At 52.0% G+C, this 21,287-nt stretch overlaps 1 protein-coding gene across 1 annotated transcript in view; it reads left to right on the top strand.

Moving 5' to 3' along the window:
* Positions 1-21,287, top strand: part of LOC134573345 (asialoglycoprotein receptor 1-like) — a 66,206-nt gene that overhangs the window by 36,178 nt on the left and 8,741 nt on the right. The window contains exon 2 of the mRNA XM_063433043.1: positions 20,852-21,192. Coding sequence (XP_063289113.1) covers positions 20,963-21,192 — 230 coding nt within the window. The 5' untranslated portion in view covers positions 20,852-20,962. The remainder of the gene's footprint in view (positions 1-20,851; positions 21,193-21,287) is intronic.

Raw genomic sequence — 21,287 nt, 5'->3', positions numbered from 1 at the left:
CCTTTCTCGCCCTGACTAATGTAATCCGCTTCTCACTGGTCTTACGTGCTCCCAACTCGCGCCACTGCAGTCTATAATGAATGCGGCGGCGAGGCTCATCTTCCTGTCCGCCCGCACGCCTCATCCTACATTGGCTTCCCGTAAGATATAGAACTCAATATAAAATTCTGTTTCTTGCTTTCAAATCTCTACATAATGCTGCTCCCACCTATCTATCCTCCCTAATACACAAGTATGTCCCGTCTAGGCCCTTACGATCTGCTGAAGACTTACGTCTATCTTCTGTCCGTACTCCACCCTCTGATGCTCGCCTTCAAGACTTCTCAAGGGCTGCACCGTTCCTGTGGAACTCACTTCCCTCCTCCGTTAGACACTCACCCAGTCTCCACTCCTTCAAAAAATCATTAAAAACTCACTTCTTCCTAAAATCGTATCAATTAAACTGTTAATGACTCAAAAAACAAAACAAAACACTAAGCCTTCATTGAATACTATACCAATCTACTTCCCTAATACTATCCCTACCCTTTTGTGTCACTGTGTCTGGCTGGATTAACCCATAGGTAAACATAGCAGTTTCTCTGAATATAGTAATGACATTCTCTGAAACTGCTATGTTTACAGCAAAAAGGGTTAAACCTAGCTGGACCTGGCACCCAGACCACTTTGTTAAGCTGAAGTGGTCTGGGTGCCTATAGTGGTCCTTTAAACATACAATAATATCTGTATCTACTGCATTTTAAAATCTAGCAATTTTTCTGCAAATGCTAAATATTACAAATGAATTTAAACACTTTGATTATGACATATGAAGAGGCGTTCACGTGTTTGATATTTTGTCTGTGACATTATTTTTACAGCAAGAAAAACCACAGCAGAACTCCTAATAATATCTGAGCTATTTAAATATCTATAAGTGGCTAAAATTGAAATTCAGAATCAATCATTGTCTGTCTGTCCAGACATCTTTCCATCTGTCTTTTAACACATATGAATTCTCTCAATTTTTGCCTATTCTGTCTTGTTTGTCTGTCTCTGTCTGTATCTGTCTGTGTATTTTGTCTGTCTGTAGCTTGTTTTTCTGTCTCTATCTATCCTGTCTGTCTATATTGTCTGTCTGTCTATGCATTTAGTATCTCTGTCTGTCTCTATGTTGTCAATCTGCCTGTGTGTTTAGTGTAATTTAATGTGTTTTTGATAAATATGTTGGAGTTCTACTATAAATGATAGAACAATATGTTTATAGAGAGTGCCAGATTCAGACACAATAAAGAAGGAGTGAATGAAACCAATTGCACACCCCATTTAACTCCGTTTGCCATGATGCTCAGCTTGTCGATGACATTTTTGGGATGTCAAGGTTATCCATTACCAAACTTGGGTGTCTTGTTCAGCTTTAGTACTGAGTCTCTGGCATAACAAGGGACAGGACAATTACCCGGTTTAATTTACATTCTCCAAGGGTCTTCTTCAGACATTTATTTTCATTTTTTTAGGGATTTTTTTTTATCGACTTCGTAATCCCCTAATACCTTCACTAAATTCGCCCCACTTTCTGCGGAACGCCACTTTCTCTTTGCGATTTGCAAAATGCAAGTGAACAGTAAAGAAGGAACGCGTTCGTGGAAGAGAAATAATGACCTCAGGAAATGTTACTAATTAAGATGTAGAGAACGCGCACGCTAATGGCCCCCTCTCTCTTTTTGAACTGTGACATTTTAATGAGGGTGTTTTAAAGAGTGGCAGATGAGTGAAAATTGTGTTTTTGAAACGTTCGGGCTTGGCTTCTTTTCAGGGTCTTAATTATGTTCGAAAGTCACTTCATGCGGCTCCCGCCCCCTCCTTTGATAAGCACTTTCACAATTGTTGGGAGAAAAAAGCTTTTTCCTCGTTAGCTGCATGTTCAGTACTTGCTCTGTTGACTGATAGGGTGTGTTTGTGTACTTGTGTTTGTGTTTGTGTGTACATGTATGACTATGTGTGAGTAAATGTATGTAAAAGAGCGTGTATTGCACATGTATATGTGTGTGGAATGTGTGTATATGTAACTGTGTGCATGTGTGTGTATGTAACCGTGTGTGTTTCTGTGTAACTGTGTGTGCATGCATGTATGTCTGCATGTAACAATGTGTTCATGTGTGTGCTTGTATGTAACTGTGTGTGCATGTGTGCGTGTAACTGTGTGTGTAAGTAGCCACGCATGCCTGTGGGTGTATTTGTCTGCATATGTGGTGGTTTTGCATGTGTGTGTATGTAACTGTGTGCATGTGTCTGTGAGTCTATGTGTGGTACCAGTGCATGTATGTGTGTGTGATTTTGTGCATGTTTCTGTGTGTGTTTGCATAGACCAGTTGTTTTATGTTTCATTGTATCTGAGGAATACCAGCCATCCAAGGGAATACAATCTCTTCCAACACGTAAATGCCCAACCACAGTATAGGAGTTTGTGCAGGTGGGATACTGAAATAAAATGAGGTCTGCAAGAGGGAGGAGGAGTTCCTTCTTTCGTTAAATAAGATTCCTCCCTCTTCAGGCATCTTGTTTTGCAAGGCCTTGCTCCTTCCACAGTAATTAACGAGTAATTATGTAGCTGTGGAGAGATGAGAGGATAAAAGGAACTCTTGCTGCTGCCAATGACATGCGATGGGGGAACTGTCCATCACACGTTTGATGTTCCAGAACAGGCACATTGCAGAAATACATTGTAACGGGGCCTTCTCCACCTGCTGGGTCACTCGGGGCGAGGAGAGGGATATTATCAGACAGGGTGAGGGGGCGCTGGGTCACTCGGGGCGAGGAGAGGGATATTATCAGACAGGGTGAGGGGGCGCTGGGTCACTCGGGGCGAGGAGAGGGATATTATCAGACAGGGTGAGGGGACGCTGGGTCACTCGGGGCGAGGAGAGGGATATTATCAGACAGGGTGAGGGGGCGCTGGGTCACTCGGGGCGAGGAGAGGGATTTTATCAGACAGGGTGAGGGGGATGCTGGGTCACTCAGGGCGAGGAGAGGGATATTATCAGACAGGGTGAGGGGGATGCTGGGTCACTCAGGGCGAGGAGAGGGATATTATCAGACAGGGTGAGGGGGACGCTGGGACACTTGGGGCGAGGAGAGAGATATTATCAGACAGGGTGAGGGGACGCTGGGTCACTCTGAGCGAGGAGAGGGATATTATCAGACAGGGTGAGGGGACGCTGGGTCACTCTGAGCGAGGAGAGGGATATTATCAGACAGGGTGAGGGGGCGCTGGGTCACTCGGGGCGAGGAGAGGGATATTATCAGACAGGGTGAGGGGGCGCTGGGTCACTCGGGGCAAGGAGAGGGATTTTATCCGACAGGGTGACGGGGCGCTGGGTCACTCTGAGCGAGGAGAGGCATTTTATCGGACAGGGTGAGGGGACGCTGGGTCACTCGGGGCGAGGAGAGGCATTTTATCGGACAGGGTGAGGGGACGCTGGGTCACTCTGAGCGAGGAGAGGCATTTTATCGGACAGGGTGAGGGGACGCTGGGTCACTCGGGGCGAGGAGAGGGATTTTATCAGACAGGATGAGGGGGCGCTGGGTCACTCTGAGCGAGGAGAGGGATATTATCAGACAGGGTGAGGGGGACGCCGGGTCACTCGGGACGAGGAGAGGGATATTATCAGACAGGGTGAGGGGGCTGGGTCACTCGGGGCGAGGAGAGGGATATTATCAGACAGGGTGAGGGGGCTGGGTCACTCGGGGCGAGGAGAGGGATATTATCAGACAGGGTGAGGGGGACGCTGGGTCACTCTGAGCGAGGAGAGGGATATTATCAGACAGGGTGAGGGGACGCTGGGTCACTCTGAGCGAGGAGAGGGATATTATCAGACAGGGTGAGGGGGACGCTGGGACACTTGGGGCGAGGAGAGAGATATTATCAGACAGGGTGAGGGGGACGCTGGGACACTTGGGGCGAGGAGAGAGATATTATCAGACAGGGTGAGGGGACGCTGGGTCACTCGGGGAGAGGAGAGGGATATTATCAGACAGGGTGAGGGGGACGCTGGGACACTTGGGGCGAGGAGAGAGATATTATCAGACAGGGTGAGGGGGCGCTGGGTCACTCGGGGAGAGGAGAGGGATATTATCCGACAGGGTGAGGGGACGCTAGCTCACTCTGAGCGAGGAGAGGGATATTATCAGACAGGGTGAGGGGACGCTGGGTCACTCGGGGCGAGGAGAGGGATTTTATCCGACAGGGTGAGGGGACGCTGGGTCACTCGGGGCGAGGAGAGGGATTTTATCCGTCAGGGTGAGGGGGCGCTGGGTCACTCGGGGCGAGGAGAGGGATATTATCAGACAGTGTGAGGGGGCGCTGGGTCACTCGGGGCGAGGAGAGGGATTTTATCAGACAGGGTGAGGGGGATGCTGGGTCACTCAGGGCGAGGAGAGGGATATTATCAGACAGGGTGAGGGAGATGCTGGGTCACTCAGGGCGAGGAGAGGGATATTATCAGACAGGGTGAGGGGGACGCTGGGACACTTGGGGCGAGGAGAGAGATATTATCAGACAGGGTGAGGGGACGCTGGGTCACTCTGAGCGAGGAGAGGGATATTATCAGACAGGGTGAGGGGACGCTGGGTCACTCTGAGCGAGGAGAGGGATATTATCAGACAGGGTGAGGGGGCGCTGGGTCACTCGGGGCGAGGAGAGGGATATTATCAGACAGGGTGAGGGGGCGCTGGGTCACTCGGGGCGAGGAGAGGGATTTTATCCGACAGGGTGACGGGGCGCTGGGTCACTCTGAGCGAGGAGAGGCATTTTATCGGACAGGGTGAGGGGACGCTGGGTCACTCGGGGCGAGGAGAGGCATTTTATCGGACAGGGTGAGGGGACGCTGGGTCACTCTGAGCGAGGAGAGGCATTTTATCGGACAGGGTGAGGGGACGCTGGGTCACTCGGGGCGAGGAGAGGGATTTTATCAGACAGGATGAGGGGGCGCTGGGTCACTCTGAGCGAGGAGAGGGATATTATCAGACAGGGTGAGGGGGACGCCAGGTCACTCGGGGAGAGGAGAGGCATATTATCAGACAGGGTGAGGGGACGCTGGGTCACTCGGGACGAGGAGAGGGATATTATCAGACAGGGTGAGGGGGCTGGGTCACTCGGGGCGAGGAGAGGGATATTATCAGACAGGGTGAGGGGGCTGGGTCACTCGGGGCGAGGAGAGGGATATTATCAGACAGGGTGAGGGGGACGCTGGGTCACTCTGAGCGAGGAGAGGGATATTATCAGACAGGGTGAGGGGACGCTGGGTCACTCTGAGCGAGGAGAGGGATATTATCAGACAGGGTGAGGGGGACGCTGGGACACTTGGGGCGAGGAGAGAGATATTATCAGACAGGGTGAGGGGGACGCTGGGACACTTGGGGCGAGGAGAGAGATATTATCAGACAGGGTGAGGGGACGCTGGGTCACTCGGGGAGAGGAGAGGGATATTATCAGACAGGGTGAGGGGGACGCTGGGACACTTGGGGCGAGGAGAGAGATATTATCAGACAGGGTGAGGGGACGCTGGGTCACTCGGGGAGAGGAGAGGGATATTATCAGACAGGGTGAGGGGGACGCTGGGACACTTGGGGCGAGGAGAGAGATATTATCAGACAGGGTGAGGGGACGCTGGGTCACTCTGAGCGAGGAGAGGGATTTTATCAGACAGGGTGAGGGGACGCTGGGTCACTCGGGGTGAGGAGAGGGATATTATCAGACAGGGTGAGGGGACACTGGGTCACTCAGAGCGAGGAGAGGGATATTATCAGACAGGGTGAGGGGACGCTGGGTCACTCGGGGCGAGGAGAGGGATATTATCAGAAAGGGTGAGGGGACGTTGGGTCACTCGGGGCGAGGAGAGGGATATTATCAGACAGGGTGAGGGGACGCTGGGTCACTCGGGGCGAGGGGAGGGATATTATCAGACAGGGTGAGGGAGCGCTGGGTCACTCAGGGCAAGGAGAGGGATATTATCAGACAGGGTGAGGGGGCTGGGTCACTCGGGGCAAGGAGAGGGATATTATCAGACAGGGTGAGGGGGATGCTGGGTCACTCAGGGCGAGGAGAGGGATATTATCAGACAGGGTGAGGGGGACGCTGGGTCACTCGGGGCGAGGAGAGGGATATTATCAGACAGGGTGAGGGGGCTGGGTCACTCGGGGCGAGGAGAGGGATATTATCAGACAGGGTGAGGGGGACGCTGGGTCACTTGGGGCGAGGAGAGGGATATTATCAGACAGGGTGAGGGGGACGCTGGACCCTATACTAGTATTATATGTAAATGTGGTGGCTGTTAAAATTGCTCTATATTATTGTTGTCAATGTTAAATTGATCAATGATTTGAGAGGGACAGTTTATTTATTTGTCATTTTTAGGAGTATTTTTAGTAATAAAAAATGTTTTCTATTCCCTTCAGTTTATTTATTTTGTAATCATTTTTTACTTTCGTTCTATCATGACGGTGGACCGTGTGCTGTGTGCAGATCATAGTATCCCCAAGCTAACCTGATAAAGGAGTTTTCAGGCTATGCGTTAGTAAAATCAAAATGAAGGTAAAAATGTTTTGTAAGTAGTTTAGGATCTGTTGAGCCCATATTGTCACATATTTGAAGTGTTTGATGTTCTGAGCAGTCATCCTTCCGGCTCGTCTCCTGAATGGTGAAACTATCTCAGCAAACTCAAACCACAAAGAATCTAATTAAAGCTGTCCGTGTATCCTCTTCCTGCATTCACCTATCAGCTCACCCATTATCTGATCTCCACGTGTGGGGAACACGGAACGTCAGAGACCAGCAGGCCTGCTCGATTAGGACAAGATAAGCAGGGCCGCACAGAAAGGAGACAAAATGTCCCCAAATCTTTTGTTCTCCTTGCAGCTTTTGAGTTTCCCGAGTACCTGGTGCAAGCACACTTGCACCTTTTCACCACTAGGTGGCAGAGGTCAACAAAGGCGTGAAATTTGGGGGGGATTAAATTATCATTAGCATTTATATAGTGTCAATTTATTCTGCAGAGATTTACAATATCGTAAAAGGGGGATTTAACAATAAATGAGACATCACACAATGTTACAGGAACAATAGGTAACTGCTCAGACAAGCTTACAGTCCAGATGAGGTGGAGCATAAAACACAACAGGAAGGGCATCGGGGGGATAGCGACCTAACAACATGGTGGGAAAGTAGCAGAACTGGGGGCGAGAGTGGAATATGGGCCTTTAGGAGAGAGCGAGAGACAGGTTTGTGACATGCAAGTTACTGGGGGGGGGGGGGAGTCCATAAGCATTTCTGAACAGATGGGTTTTGAGGGACTTCTTAAATGATTGAAGACTAGGGGAGAGTCTGATGGCGGTATGCAGGCTGTTCCAAAGAAAGGGAGCCACGAGAAGTCCTGCAAGCGTGAGTTAGCAGTAAGGGTGCGAGCAGCGGACAGGAGAAGGTCACCGGCAGAGCGACCGAGAAGGGGCATACCTATGGATCTGTGAAGCAATGTAACAGGGCCTGAAGTTGGTTAGAGATTTATAGCTAATGGTTAGTATTTTAAATTGACACCTATAGGATACAGGGAGCATCTTGTGTGAGAAAGGGGCGAACCTGGGTGATATTTTTAAAGTGGAACTGACAGATTTTGGAAACAGACTGGATGTGAGGTGTAAAGGTGAGGCCAGAATCAAAGATAACACCCAGACAGCGAGCTTTCAAGAACGGGCTAATGTGAGTACCTGACATGCGCACAGTCGATTATTCGGCAGGTGCGCTGTTTACCCCAACCCCCCAATAACTTACAGACACCGTATTTCTGTTGGAATAAAAAAGTCCACAGCTTTATTTATTATTATAAACAAGGTAACAAATTGGGGTCATTGCCACAAAAGTAAATATACCTCCACCCCCCACCGTACATAAATTACCCCCGGCAATGACCCCGCCCAATAACAATAAATAACATTATAAATAACAAATAACACATAACACATGGCCTACCAAAGAGGCCCCATATCCATAACTTTTTTAACTGTAGGGGTGTACCGAGACCCCCCTACACCACCTGGTTCGGAGCCACCGATGAGCTCGAACCCACAAACCATTTCACACTCCAGTTTAATCCAGCCTAACCAATTTATACTCCTCCTACCTTCCAATTACCCAAGCCCTATCCCGCCGCTGTGACCAAACGGGAACTCCAAAACAACAGGGAGGGTGGGAGGGACAATTACCAGGTAAGTGTCAGTTTAGTTAAAATGTCCCTTAGTCATAAAATGGCCGCTTAATATACTCCTATAGTCCAACCCCCATTTACCAATAACCACACCCCTTTAACTGGTTACTCCCCTGCCTACTCCTGGCTCTGTCAATGCCCACTCCCCTGACTGCGCTGTTCCATGGGCTACATGACATGCGCACAGTCGATTATTCGGCAGGTGCGCTGTTTACCCCAACCCCCCAATAACTTACAGACACTGTATTTCTGTTGGAATAAAAAAGTCCACAGCTTTATTTATTATTATAAACAAGGTAACAAATTGGGGTCATTGCCACAAAAGTAAATATACCTCCACCCCCCACCGTACATAAATTACCCCCGGCAATGACCCCGCCCAATAACAATAAATAACATTATAAATAACAAATAACACATAACACATGGCCTACCAAAGAGGCCCCATATCCATAACTTTTTTAACTGTAGGGGTGTACCGAGACCCCCCTACACCACCTGGTTCGGAGCCACCGATGAGCTCGAACCCACAAACCATTTCACACTCCAGTTTAATCCAGCCTAACCAATTTATACTCCTCCTACCTTCCAATTACCCAAGCCCTATCCCGCCATAGCAAGAGACTTGAACCCTTAATGTCTCGAGCGACCCCCACCACACATAAATAGGGCTTTGGAAATACCTTCCTGGAAACCTAAATTTAATAGATCGCACCCCACATCAGACAGGTGCACACCATCCCGCCTAAAATAACCGGGCAACCCGCCCTCCAATTCAAAGTGCCTCACTGGGACCCCCCCTATTCTCCTAATAAAGACAGACATGGCCTTATTTACTTTACCACGGCAACGTGCCACAGCCGCCGGGTCCCTGGCATGCCTCCAGTTCAACCGCGGCACCATTTCAGACCACACTATTGTAACTCCAGGGACCAGAGCCCTCACCCTATCCAGGTCCCTCTTCATTCTCCTGACCAATACCTTCTGGGGGACCAAACCTAAGTCATTGCCCCCACCGTGAATCAACAGTATATCTGGGGCACACCCCCTGGACAACATCCCAAAAATTTCACCACTTATACTCTGCCAGCTGAAACCCCGAAAACCAAACCACCGAAGGTCCACTGTGTCCAGAAGAAAACCCAGTTGTGTGCCTTGTCTCCGAACTGCGGCCCTCTTCTCCGCCCAGTAGACAAACGAGTGACCCACCAGCCAAGCGACCAAGCCTGAAAGGAAACAAATTCAGTTAACCGGCAGAGCACCCTTTACCCACATCCACAACATTCCATTCACACCAACCTTTCCGGCCTTACATATGCACGGAACCTGATGGATTCCCATCTCCCAATCTGCTTTATCCGCTCCTCCCCCAGCCCGAGACGCGCCGCCTCAGTCGCAGCCCCGATACGGAAGGAGTGCGTACCAAATTGTCCGGGCTGCAAGCCCAATCTCGTCAACCCCATGCGGAAGACTCGCAAGAACTGAAAGCGCGACAGCGCCTTCCCATCCTCGTGAATCAGGAAGCAACCACCAACCTTCGGGCGAACCCGTAAAAACACGTCCCCACACGCTACCGGGCACACCGGGGACCCTGGTAGCGAGGACAGGACAACATTCTTACCCTTTCCGAAGACGTCCGTCTTCGAGCGCCGGAGCCAAATCACGACCTTGTCCTGTTCGATAGCCACATCCTCATACCGGAGGCCCGATGCCCCTGACCTATTGGCGCTCACCAATTCGCCAATACGAAAAGCCCCAAAGAAAGCCCACACGAAAGCCACAGAGAACAAAGTTACCTCAAATGCCGAACTACACACTTCGTTCAACAACCCCACCAACCCTTGAAGGGTGGCAAAGGACACAGGCCTCCTTGTATCCACAGACCTCCTGCCCTTCTTGAAACCCTTCAAAGTTTGCTTCACCAAGAAATGTTTCGTCAAGTCTTCCCACCCGTTAAACTTGAACAGGAAGGCTAACGCAGACATGTAGCGCTCCACCCTAGAAGGGGACGACCCACCTGCCACCAACCTGCAAAGAAGCCACAACAGCGTGTCCAACCTACCGGCTGCAGAATCGCCTGCTCCCGCCTGGGACAACATTTCCTCCCATTCACACCAAACCTTAGTATAAGCGGTCCAAATCCCCGGCGCCAGTGAGCTCCTTATGTATCGCCCAAGCACAACGTCCCGAGCCGCCACATCTCCTCCGGGCACGCCTGCCCTGTCGCTTGCGCGTCCAGCGCTGCTTCCCGGAACCGCACCCACTGTGAACGAGACAGAGCGTCAGCGACCACATTCAGCAGGCCCGGCACGTGCCGTGCCCGGAAGACAATGTTCCAAGACATACACAAGAGCACTAGCTGCCGCAACAACCTAACCACTGGCAGGGACGAAGCCGATAGACTGTTAATTACCTGTACCACTGCCATATTATCAGAGTGGAAGATAACTTTCTTGTCCCTGAGCTCCTCGCCCCATAGTGACACCGCTACCACAACTGGAAAAAGCTCCAAAAAGGCGAGGTTCCGAATCAAGGGGCTCTCGGACCAAGCCGCAGGCCAGACCTCGGCACACCACTTGCCCCCAAGGTAAGCCCCAAAGCCAACGCTCCCCGAGGCGTCCGTAAACAGCCCGGCGTCGCCCGATGCCTTCATCGCATCCCTGAAAAACACCCGTCCATTAAACTCAGTGAGGAAGCGGTCCCATATGTCCAAGTCCTCTCTCATACCAACCGACACCCTGATGTAATGACTCGGCAGACGGACACCACAGGTAGCCCTAGCCAGCAATCTACAAAAAACTCTACCCATAGGGATCACCTTACAAGCGAAATTAAGGCTGCCGAGCAAGGACTGCAGTCCCCGAAGCGTAACTTTCATAGCGCCCTTTATCGCGTGCACCTGCTGGCGGAGCACCCTCAACTTCTCCTCCGGCAGCCTACATTCCCCCACGACCGAGTCGATTTCCAGCCCTAAAAAACTCAGACACTCGGTCGGGCCCACTGTCTTGTCCTCAGCCAGAGGAATCCCAAACTGTTGGGCTAACCTCTGAAACACCCGCAGTATTTGGGCACATCTGTCGGACCCAGCCGGGCCCACACACAGAAAGTCGTCCAGGTAATGGACCACCGTACCCCCGCCCGATTCCCTGCGCACTACCCACTCCAGGAACGTGCTAAACTTTTCGAAATACGCACATGAAATGGAGCAACCCATGGGTAGGCACAGGTCCACGAAAAACTCACCCTCAAAAAGGCACCCTAACAAATGGTGACAGTCTGGGTGGATAGGAAGGAGCCGGAATGCTGCCTCCACATCCACCTTCGCCATCAAGGCCCCTCGCCCTGCTCTCCGAACCAACTCGACAGCGTGGTCGAATGATGCATACGATACGGAGCACAGGGCCTCATCGATGTCATCATTTACTGACGCCCCTTTCGGGAATGATAAATGATGAATCAACCTAAACTTACCCGCCTCCTTCTTGGGGACTACCCCCAGCGGGGATACCCTCAAGTCAGGCAGCGGCGGAGCCTCGAACGGCCCAGCCATCCTACCCAGTTGCACCTCCTTCAGCAACTTGTCCCTCACAACTCCCGGGTGTTCCCCCACCGACTTGAGGTTACTGCATAACCTCCCCACATCCCTACTCTGAAACGGTATTGAAAAACCCTCCGTAAAGCCTTGCCATAAGAATTCAGCGTCCTGACGGTTACCGTACTGTTTTAGCCACGGCAGCATCTCGCCTACTTTCACCGGGGTTGCCCCCCGCGGCAGCGGAGGGGGCCGACGCTCCAACGGCTCCCGCTCCTGGCGCAGACTTACCTCGCTTAAAACACCGGCTGGCTCCATGTGCACCCCCACAACCTGAGCACTCGTGCTTAAACCGGCACGACGTACCCCACTTACATTGGCCCTCGTTAAAGAGCCAACAGAAGCCTTTCTTTTGCCCGGCCGATGCAGGTCCCCCAGGGGCCGCACCGGCCGTCCCTTGAAAGGGCGCAGCCTTTTGCGCCATCATGAGCCGCATCCAGAGGGGAAGGTCCATTTGATCCCACCGCATGCTGGGATTCGCCGCTAACCTCTGGCGAAATTGTTCGTCGTACCGCCACCAGGCGACCCCGCCATAGGTCCGGTACGCTTCCCCAATCCCATCTAGGTAGCAAAACAATTGGGAGCATTTATCCGGCGACTTTTCCCCTATCACGCTGGCCAGGATACAAAAGGCCCGTAGCCAGTTCCCAAACGTTTTAGGAATCTTCCGATACCTACGCTTTTTCTCCTCCTCCTCCTTCTTTAAATTATCATTAGCATTTATATAGTGTCAATTTATTCTGCAGAGATTTACAATATCGTAAAAGGGGGATTTAACAATAAATGAGACATCACACAATGTTACAGGAACAATAGGTAACTGCTCAGACAAGCTTACAGTCCAGATGAGGTGGAGCATAAAACACAACAGGAAGGGCATCGGGGGGATAGCGACCTAACAACATGGTGGGAAAGTAGCAGAACTGGGGGCGAGAGTGGAATATGGGCCTTTAGGAGAGAGCAAGAGACAGGTTTGTGACATGCAAGTTACTGGGGGGGGGGGGGGAGTCCATAAGCATTTCTGAACAGATGGGTTTTGAGGGACTTCTTAAATGATTGAAGACTAGGGGAGAGTCTGATGGCGGTATGCAGGCTGTTCCAAAGAAAGGGAGCCACGAGAAGTCCTGCAAGCGTGAGTTAGCAGTAAGGGTGCGAGCAGCGGACAGGAGAAGGTCACCGGCAGAGCGACCGAGAAGGGGCATACCTATGGATCTGTGAAGCAATGTAACAGGGCCTGAAGTTGGTTAGAGATTTATAGCTAATGGTTAGTATTTTAAATTGACACCTATAGGATACAGGGAGCATCTTGTGTGAGAAAGGGGCGAACCTGGGTGATATTTTTAAAGTGGAACTGACAGATTTTGGAAACAGACTGGATGTGAGGTGTAAAGGTGAGGCCAGAATCAAAGATAACACCCAGACAGCGAGCTTTCAAGAACGGGCTAATGTGAGTACCTGACATGCGCACAGTCGATTATTCGGCAGGTGCGCTGTTTACCCCAACCCCCCAATAACTTACAGACACCGTATTTCTGTTGGAATAAAAAAGTCCACAGCTTTATTTATTATTATAAACAAGGTAACAAATTGGGGTCATTGCCACAAAAGTAAATATACCTCCACCCCCCACCGTACATAAATTACCCCCGGCAATGACCCCGCCCAATAACAATAAATAACATTATAAATAACAAATAACACATAACACATGGCCTACCAAAGAGGCCCCATATCCATAACTTTTTTAACTGTAGGGGTGTACCGAGACCCCCCTACACCACCTGGTTCGGAGCCACCGATGAGCTCGAACCCACAAACCATTTCACACTCCAGTTTAATCCAGCCTAACCAATTTATACTCCTCCTACCTTCCAATTACCCAAGCCCTATCCCGCCGCTGTGACCAAACGGGAACTCCAAAACAACAGGGAGGGTGGGAGGGACAATTACCAGGTAAGTGTCAGTTTAGTTAAAATGTCCCTTAGTCATAAAATGGCCGCTTAATATACTCCTATAGTCCAACCCCCATTTACCAATAACCACACCCCTTTAACTGGTTACTCCCCTGCCTACTCCTGGCTCTGTCAATGCCCACTCCCCTGACTGCGCTGTTCCATGGGCTACATGACATGCGCACAGTCGATTATTCGGCAGGTGCGCTGTTTACCCCAACCCCCCAATAACTTACAGACACTGTATTTCTGTTGGAATAAAAAAGTCCACAGCTTTATTTATTATTATAAACAAGGTAACAAATTGGGGTCATTGCCACAAAAGTAAATATACCTCCACCCCCCACCGTACATAAATTACCCCCGGCAATGACCCCGCCCAATAACAATAAATAACATTATAAATAACAAATAACACATAACACATGGCCTACCAAAGAGGCCCCATATCCATAACTTTTTTAACTGTAGGGGTGTACCGAGACCCCCCTACACCACCTGGTTCGGAGCCACCGATGAGCTCGAACCCACAAACCATTTCACACTCCAGTTTAATCCAGCCTAACCAATTTATACTCCTCCTACCTTCCAATTACCCAAGCCCTATCCCGCCATAGCAAGAGACTTGAACCCTTAATGTCTCGAGCGACCCCCACCACACATAAATAGGGCTTTGGAAATACCTTCCTGGAAACCTAAATTTAATAGATCGCACCCCACATCAGACAGGTGCACACCATCCCGCCTAAAATAACCGGGCAACCCGCCCTCCAATTCAAAGTGCCTCACTGGGACCCCCCCTATTCTCCTAATAAAGACAGACATGGCCTTATTTACTTTACCACGGCAACGTGCCACAGCCGCCGGGTCCCTGGCATGCCTCCAGTTCAACCGCGGCACCATTTCAGACCACACTATTGTAACTCCAGGGACCAGAGCCCTCACCCTATCCAGGTCCCTCTTCATTCTCCTGACCAATACCTTCTGGGGGACCAAACCTAAGTCATTGCCCCCACCGTGAATCAACAGTATATCTGGGGCACACCCCCTGGACAACATCCCAAAAATTTCACCACTTATACTCTGCCAGCTGAAACCCCGAAAACCAAACCACCGAAGGTCCACTGTGTCCAGAAGAAAACCCAGTTGTGTGCCTTGTCTCCGAACTGCGGCCCTCTTCTCCGCCCAGTAGACAAACGAGTGACCCACCAGCCAAGCGACCAAGCCTGAAAGGAAACAAATTCAGTTAACCGGCAGAGCACCCTTTACCCACATCCACAACATTCCATTCACACCAACCTTTCCGGCCTTACATATGCACGGAACCTGATGGATTCCCATCTCCCAATCTGCTTTATCCGCTCCTCCCCCAGCCCGAGACGCGCCGCCTCAGTCGCAGCCCCGATACGGAAGGAGTGCGTACCAAATTGTCCGGGCTGCAAGCCCAATCTCGTCAACCCCATGCGGAAGACTCGCAAGAACTGAAAGCGCGACAGCGCCTTCCCATCCTCGTGAATCAGGAAGCAACCACCAACCTTCGGGCGAACCCGTAAAAACACGTCCCCACACGCTACCGGGCACACCGGGGACCCTGGTAGCGAGGACAGGACAACATTCTTACCCTTTCCGAAGACGTCCGTCTTCGAGCGCCGGAGCCAAATCACGACCTTGTCCTGTTCGATAGCCACATCCTCATACCGGAGGCCCGATGCCCCTGACCTATTGGCGCTCACCAATTCGCCAATACGAAAAGCCCCAAAGAAAGCCCACACGAAAGCCACAGAGAACAAAGTTACCTCAAATGCCGAACTACACACTTCGTTCAACAACCCCACCAACCCTTGAAGGGTGGCAAAGGACACAGGCCTCCTTGTATCCACAGACCTCCTGCCCTTCTTGAAACCCTTCAAAGTTTGCTTCACCAAGAAATGTTTCGTCAAGTCTTCCCACCCGTTAAACTTGAACAGGAAGGCTAACGCAGACATGTAGCGCTCCACCCTAGAAGGGGACGACCCACCTGCCACCAACCTGCAAAGAAGCCACAACAGCGTGTCCAACCTACCGGCTGCAGAATCGCCTGCTCCCGCCTGGGACAACATTTCCTCCCATTCACACCAAACCTTAGTATAAGCGGTCCAAATCCCCGGCGCCAGTGAGCTCCTTATGTATCGCCCAAGCACAACGTCCCGAGCCGCCACATCTCCTCCGGGCACGCCTGCCCTGTCGCTTGCGCGTCCAGCGCTGCTTCCCGGAACCGCACCCACTGTGAACGAGACAGAGCGTCAGCGACCACATTCAGCAGGCCCGGCACGTGCCGTGCCCGGAAGACAATGTTCCAAGACATACACAAGAGCACTAGCTGCCGCAACAACCTAACCACTGGCAGGGACGAAGCCGATAGACTGTTAATTACCTGTACCACTGCCATATTATCAGAGTGGAAGATAACTTTCTTGTCCCTGAGCTCCTCGCCCCATAGTGACACCGCTACCACAACTGGAAAAAGCTCCAAAAAGGCGAGGTTCCGAATCAAGGGGCTCTCGGACCAAGCCGCAGGCCAGACCTCGGCACACCACTTGCCCCCAAGGTAAGCCCCAAAGCCAACGCTCCCCGAGGCGTCCGTAAACAGCCCGGCGTCGCCCGATGCCTTCATCGCATCCCTGAAAAACACCCGTCCATTAAACTCAGTGAGGAAGCGGTCCCATATGTCCAAGTCCTCTCTCATACCAACCGACACCCTGATGTAATGACTCGGCAGACGGACACCACAGGTAGCCCTAGCCAGCAATCTACAAAAAACTCTACCCATAGGGATCACCTTACAAGCGAAATTAAGGCTGCCGAGCAAGGACTGCAGTCCCCGAAGCGTAACTTTCATAGCGCCCTTTATCGCGTGCACCTGCTGGCGGAGCACCCTCAACTTCTCCTCCGGCAGCCTACATTCCCCCACGACCGAGTCGATTTCCAGCCCTAAAAAACTCAGACACTCGGTCGGGCCCACTGTCTTGTCCTCAGCCAGAGGAATCCCAAACTGTTGGGCTAACCTCTGAAACACCCGCAGTATTTGGGCACATCTGTCGGACCCAGCCGGGCCCACACACAGAAAGTCGTCCAGGTAATGGACCACCGTACCCCCGCCCGATTCCCTGCGCACTACCCACTCCAGGAACGTGCTAAACTTTTCGAAATACGCACATGAAATGGAGCAACCCATGGGTAGGCACAGGTCCACGAAAAACTCACCCTCAAAAAGGCACCCTAACAAATGGTGACAGTCTGGGTGGATAGGAAGGAGCCGGAATGCTGCCTCCACATCCACCTTCGCCATCAAGGCCCCTCGCCCTGCTCTCCGAACCAACTCGACAGCGTGGTCGAATGATGCATACGATACGGAGCACAGGGCCTCATCGATGTCATCATTTACTGACGCCCCTTTCGGGAATGATAAATGATGAATCAACCTAAACTTACCCGCCTCCTTCTTGGGGACTACCCCCAGCGGGGATACCCTCAAGTCAGGCAGCGGCGGAGCCTCGAACGGCCCAGCCATCCTACCCAGTTGCACCTCCTTCAGCAACTTGTCCCTCACAACTCCCGGGTGTTCCCCCACCGACTTGAGGTTACTGCATAACCTCCCCACATCCCTACTCTGAAACGGTATTGAAAAACCCTCCGTAAAGCCTTGCCATAAGAATTCAGCGTCCTGACGGTTACCGTACTGTTTTAGCCACGGCAGCATCTCGCCTACTTTCACCGGGGTTGCCCCCCGCGGCAGCGGAGGGGGCCGACGCTCCAACGGCTCCCGCTCCTGGCGCAGACTTACCTCGCTTAAAACACCGGCTGGCTCCATGTGCACCCCCACAACCTGAGCACTCGTGCTTAAACCGGCACGACGTACCCCACTTACATTGGCCCTCGTTAAAGAGCCAACAGAAGCCTTTCTTTTGCCCGGCCGATGCAGGTCCCCCAGGGGCCGCACCGGCCGTCCCTTGAAAGGGCGCAGCCTTTTGCGCCATCATGAGCCGCATCCAGAGGGGAAGGTCCATTTGATCCCACCGCATGCTGGGATTCGCCGCTAACCTCTGGCGAAATTGTTCGTCGTACCGCCACCAGGCGACCCCGCCATAGGTCCGGTACGCTTCCCCAATCCCATCTAGGTAGCAAAACAATTGGGAGCATTTATCCGGCGACTTTTCCCCTATCACGCTGGCCAGGATACAAAAGGCCCGTAGCCAGTTCCCAAACGTTTTAGGAATCTTCCGATACCTACGCTTTTTCTCCTCCTCCTCCTTCTTTGCGTCCTTCTTGTCCTCCTCTTTCATGTCTAAGAACTCCTCCAGCGGGAGCAAGGAAAAAACCTCCACAAACTCACCCTTCCAAATTTTCTCCTTGATGTCCATTTTCAGATGACAACCTAATGGACCCGAGAAAGACACGTGCACGTTTTGCCGCGCAGCGTCGGTAATTTCGCCCCCAATACCTACCTTTTCCCCCGACTCCTTACTAGTTTCGGACACAGATAACCCCACCTCGCTATCCAGTGTTGGGCCCACGGCCCTACCTTGTAACCCCTGGCCTTTCTCACACGTCCACACTCTCCCAAACTGAGGTGAAGCCATTTCCCCACCCGCCCATGAATCTAAGAAAGATTTTAAGCAAGTCAATAGTGTTCCTGCGTGTGGTGTAACATTTGACTCACCGCCTGAGCCCGAAGCCGCAGAAGGCCGTGGGTTCGTTTCCCTTCCGTCCGCCATGCTTGGCTCCGGAGCATCCAATTGGCGCCGACTCCCGTCAGCCTGGCCCTGCCTCAGGACCGCGGGTGTAGTGCTGCGAGACCTGCAAGGAGAACGACACCTGGGTAGTGTGTCCACATGATCACATACCCGCCCAACCTCCTTATGCTCCTGCCTGTAGTTCCGCACCATATCCCGTCTCCCTGCCTGGCCATCCCGGCCGTAAGCGCTGCGCCGCTGACCTGGCGAGCTCCTGCCTGATGACCCAGACGCACTGCGCCGCTGCCTCCACCTCCGTTCCCCTGAGGCCGATCTCCTCCTGCTAAACCTGCTTGCTGACCTGCTCCTCTCTCTACCCCTCCACCCGTCAGCCTGCCTCCTGTCATGCCTGGCACTGACGCCGCGCTGCTCCCTGCTGCGATGCGGCCTAGGGCTCCGCGAGAGACCCCTCGGTCCCCGGGAGCCGCCCCTGCGGCCCTCCCGCTCTCTCCCAGCCCGTCCTGTCTCCATGCCCTGAGCTGATTCCTGGGAGCTATCCCGACCCGCTGAACCTGGCCCCTTTTGGGCCGCCTTGCGAACTGGGGATTCCGCCTGTCTGTCCTGGCGTTTCCTGTCTGCTAAAGCCGCGGGCCCTGCCGGCCCCAATGTACCTGGCTGAGCGGACCCGCCGTCTGAGTCCCTTGTGCTGCACCTGGCCCCACTAGAGGCCGCCCCCGATGTGTCCCCTTGCCCAGGGGCTCCCCCTGCCATCAGGGGGACCGCCTGATCACTAGAGGCCTCCGCTCTGCCCCCCGCCCGCTGCCCAGCCCCAGCGCCATTCCCTGACTCACCGGGCCGCAACCGCTCACTGCTTCCACCATCCGATCTGCTCTGGGTCCTGGCTCCAGCCGCAACCGTCCCGCCTGCCGCCTCCCGGCGGGGTGCACACCGCGTGGTGGGCCTCGGCCTAGCTGCTGCCCGCGCCCGGCCAGCACCGCGTCGAACCGACGATGCCGGCCGCGGTACCTCCACTCCGCTGGGGCCCGCTACCTCATCCAAGGCCCCAACAGACTCCGCTGACGGGCTCCTCCGTCTGCCGACTTCGGGCTCCATGCCTGGGCTCAGCCGCTGGGGTGGTCTCGCCCTCCTCATGGAACGCCGTGCAGCCGCCGCAGGGGTTGTAGGGGGGGGGACCCTGAGCCCCCAGTTGCTCATGAAGCCAGGCCAGTCCTCTATCGCGCACAGCAGCTCTCACTCCCTCCAGGATTTCTTCCATCGATGCCATGATCTGCAAGACAAAGAAAAAACCAACACAGACCTGCCAAAAACAATTACCAGGTAAGTGTCAGTTTAGTTAAAATGTCCCTTAGTCATAAAATGGCCGCTTAATATACTCCTATAGTCCAACCCCCATTTACCAATAACCACACCCCTTTAACTGGTTACTCCCCTGCCTACTCCTGGCTCTGTCAAGGCCCACTCCCCTGACTGCGCTGTTCCATGGGCTACAATCAACTTTCAGGGACAGCGAAAACATCTGTGGGTTTCTAATCTGCCTTCAAAAGCCCTGTCTGCTCCACAAACCAAATATTCTACAGAATTCCTTTCCTCTCCCTTACTAGTCCAGCTGAGGGTAACTGCCAGGCCATTCTTATCAGACATGTAGCATGTCATTAATATCATACATTAATATCTTATATGTAGCATGTCATTAATATCATACATGTAACCATGTAATTAATATCATACATGTAGCATGTCATTAATATCATATATGTAGCCACGTCATTAATATCATACATTTAGCATGTCATTAATATCATACATGTAGCCACGTCATTAAAGGGACACTATAGTCACCTGAACAACTTTAGCTTAATGAAGCAGTTTTGGTGTATAGAACATGCCCCTGCAGCCTCACTGCTCAATCCTCTGCCATTTAGGAGTTAAATCCCTTTGTTTATGAACCCTAGTCCCACCTCCCTGCATGTGACTTGCACAGCCTTCCATAAACACTTCCTTTAAAGATAGCCCTATTTAGGCTTTCTTTATTGCAAGTTTTTTTTATTAAGATTTTCTTATCCCCTGCTATGTTACTAGCTTGCTAGACCCTGCAAGAGCCTCCTGTATGTGATTAAAGTTCAATTTAGAGATTGAGATACGATTATTTAAGGTAAATTACATCTGTTTGAAAGGGAAACCAGTTTTTTTTCGTGCAGGCTCTGTCAATCATACGTACATGCACAAACAATATTTTGGAATCACTGTGTGATGATCGTACAATGTTTGTAACATTATAAACCCCGTGGTCCATGTTGACCGAAGAATTTGACAGCAGATTGATACTGTAACAAACAGAGGAACATTGTGGGAACAGAGCTCTGAGTCCTTGACCGGAAGCAGTGAGAAGCAATGAAGATTAGGCTGAGATCGAGTTACTGCCGCAGACTGACAGCGACAACATGAAGTATGACTGAGGGGATCTGGGTAGGTCGGGGGTCACGGCTAGGTATGGCTCACTGGGACCGAGGGGTGAGTGGGCGCATTGCTCCGTCCCCGGTTCTGGGTGCAAACAGACTGAATGAGGCAGGGGCAAAATGGATCAAGAGGAGCTACGCCGACCTGAATGCTCTGACACCAATGGAGGTGAGTCCTAGAACACAGAGACTCGGAGCCAGGGAGATCGCAAAGACAAAGAGGTACGTGTCACTTTCACACGCAGTGTGTGGTCCCCCATGTGACATGCCGCAAACCCCCCTGCCCCGTGTTTCTGTCTATTCCTGTATCTGTGTCT

The sequence above is a fragment of the Pelobates fuscus genome, chromosome 9 (genome assembly GCF_036172605.1).
Source record: "Pelobates fuscus isolate aPelFus1 chromosome 9, aPelFus1.pri, whole genome shotgun sequence".
Classification (NCBI taxonomy): domain Eukaryota; kingdom Metazoa; phylum Chordata; class Amphibia; order Anura; family Pelobatidae; genus Pelobates; species Pelobates fuscus.
The sequence above is the reverse complement of the archived record's forward strand: the minus strand, read 5'-3'. Positions and strand labels throughout refer to the sequence as shown.